Here is a 9,773-nt window from a genome sequence, read left to right as displayed (position 1 = left end):
GGTATTTACTGTACTCTGAAAATCCTCCGGGACTTTGTTAGGCAACTTCCCCAGGAATCTGACAGACGTGTTCAGGTTTATTCTCCTTGATTCAGGGCAGGTATGTGGTTCACAATCAGCGGCCTGATCGCAAGACTGTAGGCTGTTCTGGCATAAATCTGATTTACAGTGGGATTCTTAAATATTCTTAAATATGCAATATGTAGAATCATAGAATGTTTAGGGTTGGAAGGGACCCCTAGAGCTCATCTAGTCCAACACCCCTGCAGTGAGCAGGGACACTGCTAACCAGATCAGATTGCTCAGAGCCCCGTCCAACCTGGCCTTGAATGTTCCCAGGGATGGGGCCTCCACTACCTCTCTGGGCAACCTGTTCCAGTGTTTTACCACCCTCATTGTAATAGAGAACGATCCCTTCTTCTGAGAAATTTCTACATACCTAAAAATTATTTAGTGTTTTTATTAGTAGCTCTGAGGTGATAAAATTATTTCCTGAAATCTTACTGTTCACGAAACCTTTTCTATGTATTTGCACAGCAGAAGAATCTACGCACAAGAAGGCGGCTGTGTAGGTAGAAGAGAATGACAGTATGAAGCAGAAGTTTGTGCTGGGGTGTGAGGGCTGTATGTGACTAATACACGTGTGGAGCAAAAGAGCTGGATATGGAAAAATGTCTTTGTGCGTGGAAGGAGACTGAACCGCCGTGTGTGTGAACGCTTCCGTGTAGAATAACTGCAATATTTGTGTTGGGATCCAGCGTGCGATAACTGGACAAGATCTGCCACACCATTTGTTAAAGCTTTAATAATCTGCATAGCGACTTTAATAATCAACATAGCAATCTAATACTGCATATATTCATCATGTTTTGTAGCCCAGAATGATTCACCCATTCTGTATCATATCAGACAAAGTAACTGATGTAAGATTAAGAAAATCTAGAACTTGGGAAACTTGAAGCCCAAAGAGTTTTAACTCGCTTATGTTGTAAACTGTCAGTATGTTTGATAGACAGTTTGCCTTGGTAATTTGTGCTACAGAACGTCTTTTTCAGAAAAAAAGGGAAAAACTCTACGCTTCACTTACAAATGTTGTGATTCTTCCACATCATAGCAATCACGAGAGAACCGTACTGTTAACGTTGGGTTTAACATCCCCTGATGCCAGCTAAGCAGTCAGACTGTTTAGTGGATTTGGAAAATTTCCTGCCTTGTTAATAGAGTCGTTGGCAAATGTAAGCGCAGCGCACGCCAGCCTTGATGACGATTGATGTTTACGTCTGTTTGGTACATCGCTAAACTTATTTATAAATTACATCTCTCTTTTTTTCTCCCTTTCTAAGATACTACGCGTACCTTCAGCAAGCTCAAGCTTTTTACACATTTCCGTTCCATCAAATGATGACTGCAGCGCCTAATGTGGAAATCATGACTGAGCAGCTGACTCTAGAGGGCATTCCAGAGCCAAACATTGCTCAGGAGCCTCCAAAAGGTAGTTTGGGCTGTGCTAAGTGAAACGTTAGTAATCGATCGCGGGGAAAAATTATTGGTCTTAAACTGCTTCTTTGGACCTATTGGATTTCTTGATGCTCTCTGAGGAACTATTGATTAATTGTATTCTTTAAGTAATTTTTTTTTTACCGGACAATTAAAAAGACAAGAAGTAAACCCAGGCGATACTGTTCACATTGTTCAGTCTCACAAAATTATCTTGTTGCAGGAAAAGCAGATTTTTATTTCCATAGATAAATGTATCCTTTTTAGCTGATTTCGTGGGTTTTAATATTATGTTAGAGAAGTTTTCCTTTTTCAGTCTTGAGTTAATTTTTCTTTAATTTCTGCAAGAGAAGTACAGTATAATATTGTTTATTTGATTTTTTTTTTTTAAATGGTGTTTTACTGTGTTGTAGTAATCACAGACAGTTAATTTCTTGTATACACAAGGTATTGTTTGGTTTTAATGAGGCTTATTTAAACAAATACAAACAGTGCTGGAAAGTGTCTCCTAAGTGGCACAAGTTTTGTACTTTATGCACGTGTACATTGCCTTTCTTTTCCCCCACTAGGATTTTGCACACTTAGGCTTTACGCTAACCATGCCAAGAAAAGATCCCTTGTTCTGCTACTCTTGTGCTTGCTCTTTACCACATAAAAAAGGCAGTGATCTCCACCATGCTTAAAATCTTACTCTATGGCAAATATTCACACCCTGAGTTTCATCTTGCTTTTAATACAGGTCAGAGATCTCTGTGCTAAGGTAAGCTTGTCAGCCAGTTCATGCAATGATGTTGCTTGTTTAAGTGCATCCTTTTATAAGCTTCAATTTTGCTTTTTTAGTTGTGGTGCTTGGCCAGATGGAATCATAGGAAGAAAACATGCAGTTTAAGACAGTTGCAAATGCTGTATTCGTTCACTGTATTACTCACTCCAGTTCGGATGCATCTTGCATGCCCTATAGTTAGGCGGCTTTTGCAGCTTTATTATTGGATAACATGATGTCACCACGAGCAGGCTGTTTGACTGCACTTTCAAGTACTGTTAGACAACCGTAATCATCTGTTACAAAGCTGTTCCCTGACATTTTTGCAAGAATTGAAAGTTGAGGAAGGCCTTCGAAGGCAGGGCTTGAAGACTTACCAAATATGTGTGAAATTTACCAAAGTGTATGTGAAAGGCAAAGATTTTAAGTCCAGCCACTTGCTCCGATGAAAAAAGTAAAATTTTTAGGGTTACCGTCTGAAAGGCTGCCCTGGCGTTCTTCATCTTTCATGACAGCAGCTGGCAGTAGGTACCTGACCAGCATGAGAGTTAGGGGAACATTATCCTGCTTCGTTTGAAATACATCCAATATACATCCAGTTCAGAGCAGTTGGACTGTCTGTGGCACTTTGCAGTCACATGAAAAACAAACCACCTAGTTCTTCCAGCGGTAGGAAAGAAAAGCTGCTTGCGTGCCTCACAAGGTCTGTGCCTTTCTAGTCTCTTCTTCGTTGTAACTAGGCTGTAGCTTGAGTACTGCTGCTTACAGCTTTCCTAAGCAGTTGCTGCAATGATGCGGTGGGAATTCACATGACTTTTGTCTTTCTTCTGAAAAAGCTGAGTGCAAACAAGAACAGCCCAAAAAAAGTTTGCAGACTTAGGGCAGTGCCCTCGTACCCACCGTATTTATTTCTTATCTGAGGGAGAATTTCATCTAGAAATTTTGAAAATCAGCTGAATTCTCAATTTTAAAGTAATAGATTACCTTGGCTCTTTGCTGATTGCTGCTAAATATGTTTTCTTACTTTTGAAGTTGTGTTCTGCAACTCGAGGTTATCAATGAACAAGAACAGAGAGCAATGACCGGTACCTGTGCTGATTGAATCTCTAAGCTTTAGGGGCCAGAAGATGAGGAAGTTTCAAATGAGGGAACAGCGACTACTTTATGTTTGCATTTTGTAAATAAAAATTAATGTTTGGTGTCACTCATTCAAACTGAGATCCTGATGCTCTCATACCTTGCTATACGATGCACAGGACAGTATCCGTTCTGTAAACAATAAATTGTAAGTAGCCTCTGCAGCGTTCAGCCCAAGTGTTTGTATTCCTGACAAGCTCATACCTCACGCTGTAGGTGATCTTTGAGAGCTTTTGCTTTTGACGTGCTGCTCGGTTTCTTCAATATGTTATGTAATCTGTAACAACCAACTGACATATTCCGAAGCTGAATCGTAGACTAGAACTTACTATCGCATTCCTTGAAACCTAAGCTTTGATGTTCTGGCATAACCTCCGAAAGAAATGAAACCGTTTCCAAAGGATGGTTGCATACAGCATGTAAACAGCGTACCCTAGTCATGAGGTTATTCTTGGTTTGTAGCCAAAGTCAACACGGTTGCCTGTGATGAGTAGTGTGTGTCTCTGCGGCACAGAGACACCCAAGCTAGCTCTGTGTTGAGCCTGCAAAACCAAGATTCATCTGATGAGTTTTTAAGGTAAATTTATCTGTCTGATTTCTTTTTGCGTCCATAAATGTATGCTCAGTCTTTTTGAATATCCACACTGCAGCATTAGAAACATAGAAAAAGGATATTTGCTGTGTGTTTCAGAAGTTAAAAAAGGAGGAAGGAAAAGAAAAGCCAAAGCAACTGAGCCAAAGCAACCCAAAAAGCCTGCTGCTAAAAAAGAAAAATCAGCCAAGTCAAAAGGCAAACAAGAAAAGATCACAGATACTTTTAAAGTCAAAAGAAAAGTGGACCGTTTTAATGGCGTGACTGAAGCGGAACTGCTGACCAAGACTCTACCGGATATTTTGACCTTTGACTTGGACATTGTAATAGTAAGTAACTCACGGCTACAAGGTTAGGTGGAGAAGTGAATAGTCTGTGCTCACTGGTTATGATTTACATTCCTTCTGCTTACTTACCTGTATTGCTTATATGGCAAGATCTTGCAAGATAAAGTATATAAACTGTTTCCTGTGCGTGGAGCTGCTTTGCATTTTCTGTTAAAAATCATAGTAACGTAGTTCTAACTTCAGAGAAGTCTAAGGCTTACGTATAATACCTAGTCTTGCGAGACCGTTACTTGACATTTTATTTACTGGAAGCGCTACACCAGTGGCTGTAAAACACAGTGAGCTGCTCTTTTGACATTGCATGTCGAAATGAGACACTGCTATAAAATTGCCGATTTTTTTAAGTAGTGGTGGAAGGTACCATTAACACAGTTCAGTTTATTGACAGTAACTTAAAGAGAATTGAGTAAGCGTCCTTGCTGTAACTTGATTAAATTCCTGACTAGTGAGCCATGTTCTCATCATTAAAACGGACTGGTATCTTTGTAGATTGGCATAAACCCTGGCTTGATGGCAGCTTACAAAGGACATCATTACCCTGGACCTGGAAACCATTTTTGTACGTTTTTGTTTTCCTTTCCTCTTACAGAATTTGCAGGACTTTGTTAGAACTCGTGGCATTTTAATTTAACTGGTTTGGGGGTTGTGTTTTGCTTTTTTTTTTTTTTTTGGATGCAGAGAGAGATTTTGCTTTTAACCATTCAAGTATGATTTAAATCCCATAACTACTTCTGTCAAATACCATATATAAAAAGGAATAAAGGAGGAATAATCAGTGACTTTTAATGCAGGTTTTGAATTGTCATGTAAACACAGTTTACCAGATTGTATTACCAAATAATTTCTTGGCCTGTTAGTGTGCAACATAAAGAATAGAAATTAAATCTCTAGTACCCAAGGGTAAGTCAATAAGGCATCGATTTCTGATATAAAACTACCCACATTTTCCCAAAAATGTATTTCAGCAAGCCCTCTTCTGTTTGCATTTATTCACCTCTGCCAAACAAGCTTTCTAACTGATGAAAAAGCAAAACCCATTACCCTTTCCCAGCAGGCATATGTATCTAGCAAGCATGATTCTCCAGACAGGTATTTTTTCCTAGGTATTTTTCCATTTAAATAACATTTTCTGCAGCATGTTCTCATAAGGAAAGATCAGATCTGAACTCTTTAGGGAGCTCCACGTGGGTTAATTTGCAGCCCTGTGACACTCCAGCTGAAATTCTTCCGGTGTCCAGCAGACTCATAAGTCGGGCTTGGGTTCTGCAGGCTAGCTGGACTAACAGCCTCCCTTACCAAGAAGCAGACCAGATATGCACGCTCTGACAAATCCAGGTGTTTCCGAGCTTCCAGGATCATTAGAAACTAGCTGTGGTTAATTTGTGCTTCAGAGATTGGCAGCACATATCACCCAAACTATACTTTTAGATGCTAAATATGAATGTGAGATGCCAACAGGTTCTGTCAGGCCCAGCATGAGGAGAAGCGATGGCAAGGCTGTAAAAGAAAACTGACGCCTGTTGGATTTGCTGCATTCTTTCCCCCAAAAAGCCATACTGATCACATTCACTCCCTGCTGAAGTGAATCACAAAATCTAAAGCTTGTTCTGAACCTTTAGAATAAAAGTCTGGTTTCCATACACAGGATCATGGTGAGGAATTCCTGTTGTTCACTAGGGGTTTTCTATCCTCTTGCAGTAGATAAAGTAATTTTGGCTATTTTAAACTTTTCTGGACAGGCAGTAGTCTTCCCAAATTAACTGATGCTCTGTTAAGATAGATTCTTCCGTTAGCATTCCAGTACTCTGGCAGTTGAGGGTGTTTTTTTGGTTTTGTTTTCTTTTCCTTGGAAAAAGGCAAATGCATGTTTTTCTACTTCACAGGGAAGTGTCTGTTCATGTCTGGTCTAAGTAACGAACAGCTGAACCATATGGATGACCACACCTTGCCACATAAATACGGGATTGGATTTACAAACATGGTTGAAAGGACAACACCTGGAAGCAAAGACCTCTCCAGGTAGGACAACAAGGGGGCATATCGTGCTTATTAATGAGTTAATAGTTGTGATTATAATTTTGAGTACTTTCTCTTTTAGCAAAGAGTTTCGGGAAGGAGGGCGAATTCTGATGCAGAAGTTACAAAAGTATAAACCTCGTATAGCAGCTTTCAATGGAAAATGTGAGAACCTTGATTTTTTTTTAAATAAGGTCACTCTGTCAGTAGCTTTTCTTTGTCTGCTTATCCTGTCTTCTTTTCATTTTAGGTATTTATGAAATTTTTAGTAAAGAAGTTTTTGGAATAAAAGTTAAGAACTTGGAATTTGGACTGCAGCCACACAAGGTGCCAGATACAGAAACTGTAAGTATTGATACTGAGAAACAAAACCAGGGCACTCTATTTTGGTTATTTCAAAACTAATGAAGCCTCAGGACTTGCACATATTTACGATAATGTCAGAGTTTGCCCAAAGTACAAGGGATGTGGAAGGCTTTTACTTCAGTAGAGAAAGGGAGATAGTGCAATTTTCAGACGCATCTTTCATGCAGTTTCTTCAGACTTGCAGACTTTATTTGGGAAATGGTGTACTATAGTTAGTATGTTAGTGCACTCTCTGAGGACTGTCTAAAATAGGAATAAAATATACATGCTTTTATGATAACCATCATCTACTTTCATCTGATTCTCTGTGTCCAATTCCCCGTATGTTTGTATTACTGAGTTTTGATACCAAACATGACTGTGGTGCCAGTAGTGCCACAGCAGGGGAGAAAGAACAGCAAGTCGGTCAACGTGCTGTTGCACACTACAGCTACAGCATGACTGGATCTGGGTGTGCCCACGCACTTCCATGAGACTCAGTCTTCATAAGCGGATTTGCAGCTTGAAATTAAATTGGACACTTAAGATAAAACAGTGTGATGAAGAGTGCATTAGTCATAGACATCTAGTGTTGGAAGATATCGCAAGAGACCAGCTATGTATAATCACAAATAGGTTTGTTTAACGTGTTCTTATAAACAGGTTAAGGCAAAGGCAATTGCACTACCTGCCAGGTACCAGCTGTTCCAAAGCGTCATTACCGTGTCAGTTCAAAAGTTTGGGTTGTTTTCATTTCTATCCCAAATTACTAGGGCTGCAAGTTTAAGCTCGGTTTAAGCTGTCCTTCTCTAAAGGTGAAGTGCTGCCATCAGAGCCTGAAGAACTGTTGGAGATAAAGTGCTTGCTGCTTAAGTAGCTCTTAAAGACTTCCGCAGTAGATATATTTGTAAGAAAGATAAATAATCCTCTTTGCTAGTATTTGCTCATAAATACTGCACAGTAATAAAAGTAATGGGATACAGTTCCTTTTTCCTGACCTCACTTCATGGCATTCATTAGGGCTGTCAAGCAGAGATAGAGGCGCTGGAGTTGGCTTCAGCCACACTAACTCCAGTTGTTTCAAACCCTGGCAAGTGTGATGCAGACGCACTTGGCCAAGAAGCCAGGCTAATTAACCTGCGATGCCACCCTCGGTAGTTTGGGGTGTTGGCATGCTATCACATACTCCTTGGGGGACTCTGGCTCAGAGCTCTGCTTGGTCTGGGAGCTCTGGAGTGTGCTCCGCTCTCTGGCATGCACCTGTGAAGTGTGCTTCTTGTGACACATACTGGTACTGCTGCTCCTGCAGCACATAAACAACCCCTGAAAATTGTCCTCGCTTCATCAGCTGATGATCAGCCCCTCTCTTTAGGGCAAGACATCTAGCTGGCCAAGAAAAATGAAAGGTTCCCTTTGTCCTCTCCTACAACCACCCATGGCATTAGTTGAAGTTTTGTACAAAGGGTTAAAACAGTGAGCTTACCTGTTACGTTATTCCTGATGCACTAAATATTACTTCATCATTCAGGGAGCAGTAATGTTATTTTTCTCGCTCTTTGTCTCAAGCTCTGCTATGTTATGCCATCATCCAGTGCACGATGTGCTCAGTTTCCTCGTGCGCAAGATAAAGTTCATTATTACATAAAGCTGAAAGACTTAAGGGATCAACTGAAAGGCATCGCACCAAACACAGAGGTGCAGGAGGTGCAGTACACGTTTGACTTGCAACTTGCACAAGGTATGGTGGTTGTTTTGTTAGTCCTTTATTAAAATGTCGTGTAACCTACAAACTACTAGCAGTTTCCCAAGAAAAAAGAAATAAAGGATTTAAGGGGAAGGAAGAGATGTGCCATCTTCTCTAAACCATGTGGCATAGAATTACACATTCCATTTTCCTTTTAGTTCAATCTTAATCATCTAAGGGGAGTGGGAATGATCTTGTAAAATGTGTGGCTGTTTTTTCAAGTGTTCTCTGATAAAAAAGCTCTTCGATCATTTTTGTTCTGAATATTAATACTTGAGGTCTTCTCTTTCGGCAGAGGATGCCAAAAAGATGGCTGTCAAAGAAGAAAAATACGATCCAGGTTATGAAGCAGCGTATGGAGGAGCTTACTGTGATCGTGCACCGTATGAAAGTGAACAGTGCAGTTTCTCTTCAAATGGAACTGGTAAAGCACAGAGCTTGCGGCGTTCCGTCTGTAAACCATTACTTCTGAGCAAATACTTAACTTTCTACCCTGTCAGCAACTTGCACAATTCATACAATGTATTTGAAGTATTGCAGCAGTTAAACTCTTACATAATTGGGGTAATGTATAGTTTTTGTGAGAGTTTTGTGAAAAGTCATTTATGTTATTTAAAATCAATGGTCTGCAATGTCAAACTGTTTTCGTAAACTCTGACTGACTCCCAAGATTTGACAAACAGGCACAACACGTGACTTATGCAGTAAACCTCTCCAGCTACAATGACTTCCATAACTGCATCATGCTCTTCAGAGCAGAAGAGAGGGTTGGTACTTTGGGGCTTTTTCACTCCTAAGGAAAGCAGAGCCAGAGAATGGTGGAACAGATAAAATAACAGCACAATCGAGGTGGTTCCGTTGCTGGAGGGCCAGATGAAGGAGCAGTATTGGAAGGAGGAGTCTAGTAATCTAGCTGTAATTGAGAGCTGGGAATTTTACTTCCCAAAACACCACCAACTGTAATTTAAAAAAAAAAAAAAAAAAAAAGAAAAACAATGGCAGAGTAACCACCTTCAAGGCTTGAATCTTCAGTCCTAACCTCACTTGTGTTGTGAATTGAAATTCACATTCTGTCTACCCTACTTTGTCAAAGAGAATGTCCTTTTGAGAAGAAAAAAAATAATAGGAAACACTACAGAGTGAAGTATTCTTTTAAAGATTTAGACTCTTTATATGTATGCAGTCACCCTGCAGGTTTAAAGAAATTATAATTTGAGGAAATGATTGGGATCTACAAAAGTAGATGCTCAAACGAAATGTGTGAACTGCAGCCTGAGTAGGTAGTTGAAAAATAGAAAGATGGAAACTGCAAATATCTTTTTTTAAGGGGAG

At 39.9% G+C, this 9,773-nt stretch overlaps 1 protein-coding gene across 4 annotated transcripts in view; it reads left to right on the top strand.

Moving 5' to 3' along the window:
• Positions 1–340: 340 nt before the first annotated feature.
• TDG (thymine DNA glycosylase) overlaps positions 341–9,773 on the top strand; it is an 11,916-nt gene continuing 2,483 nt past the window's right edge. The window contains exons 1-9 of one of the 4 annotated variants that reach the window (XM_035901469.1): positions 342–708; positions 1,344–1,492; positions 4,089–4,318; positions 4,826–4,895; positions 6,220–6,355; positions 6,435–6,517; positions 6,603–6,697; positions 8,264–8,435; positions 8,737–8,865. In XM_035901469.1, coding sequence (XP_035757362.1) covers positions 1,399–1,492; positions 4,089–4,318; positions 4,826–4,895; positions 6,220–6,355; positions 6,435–6,517; positions 6,603–6,697; positions 8,264–8,435; positions 8,737–8,865 — 1,009 coding nt within the window. In that variant the 5' untranslated portion in view covers positions 342–708; positions 1,344–1,398. Of the gene's footprint in view, positions 1,493–4,088; positions 4,319–4,825; positions 4,896–6,219; positions 6,356–6,434; positions 6,518–6,602; positions 6,698–8,263; positions 8,436–8,736; positions 8,866–9,773 lie in introns of all 4 variants that reach the window. The other 3 variants (XM_035901471.1, XM_035901470.1, XM_035901468.1) reach the window with 3 other exon arrangements.

This window comes from Egretta garzetta, unplaced genomic scaffold (assembly GCF_000687185.1).
Source record: "Egretta garzetta isolate BGI_Z169 unplaced genomic scaffold, ASM68718v1 scaffold159, whole genome shotgun sequence".
NCBI lineage: Eukaryota > Metazoa > Chordata > Aves > Pelecaniformes > Ardeidae > Egretta > Egretta garzetta.
The sequence above is the reverse complement of the archived record's forward strand: the minus strand, read 5'-3'. Positions and strand labels throughout refer to the sequence as shown.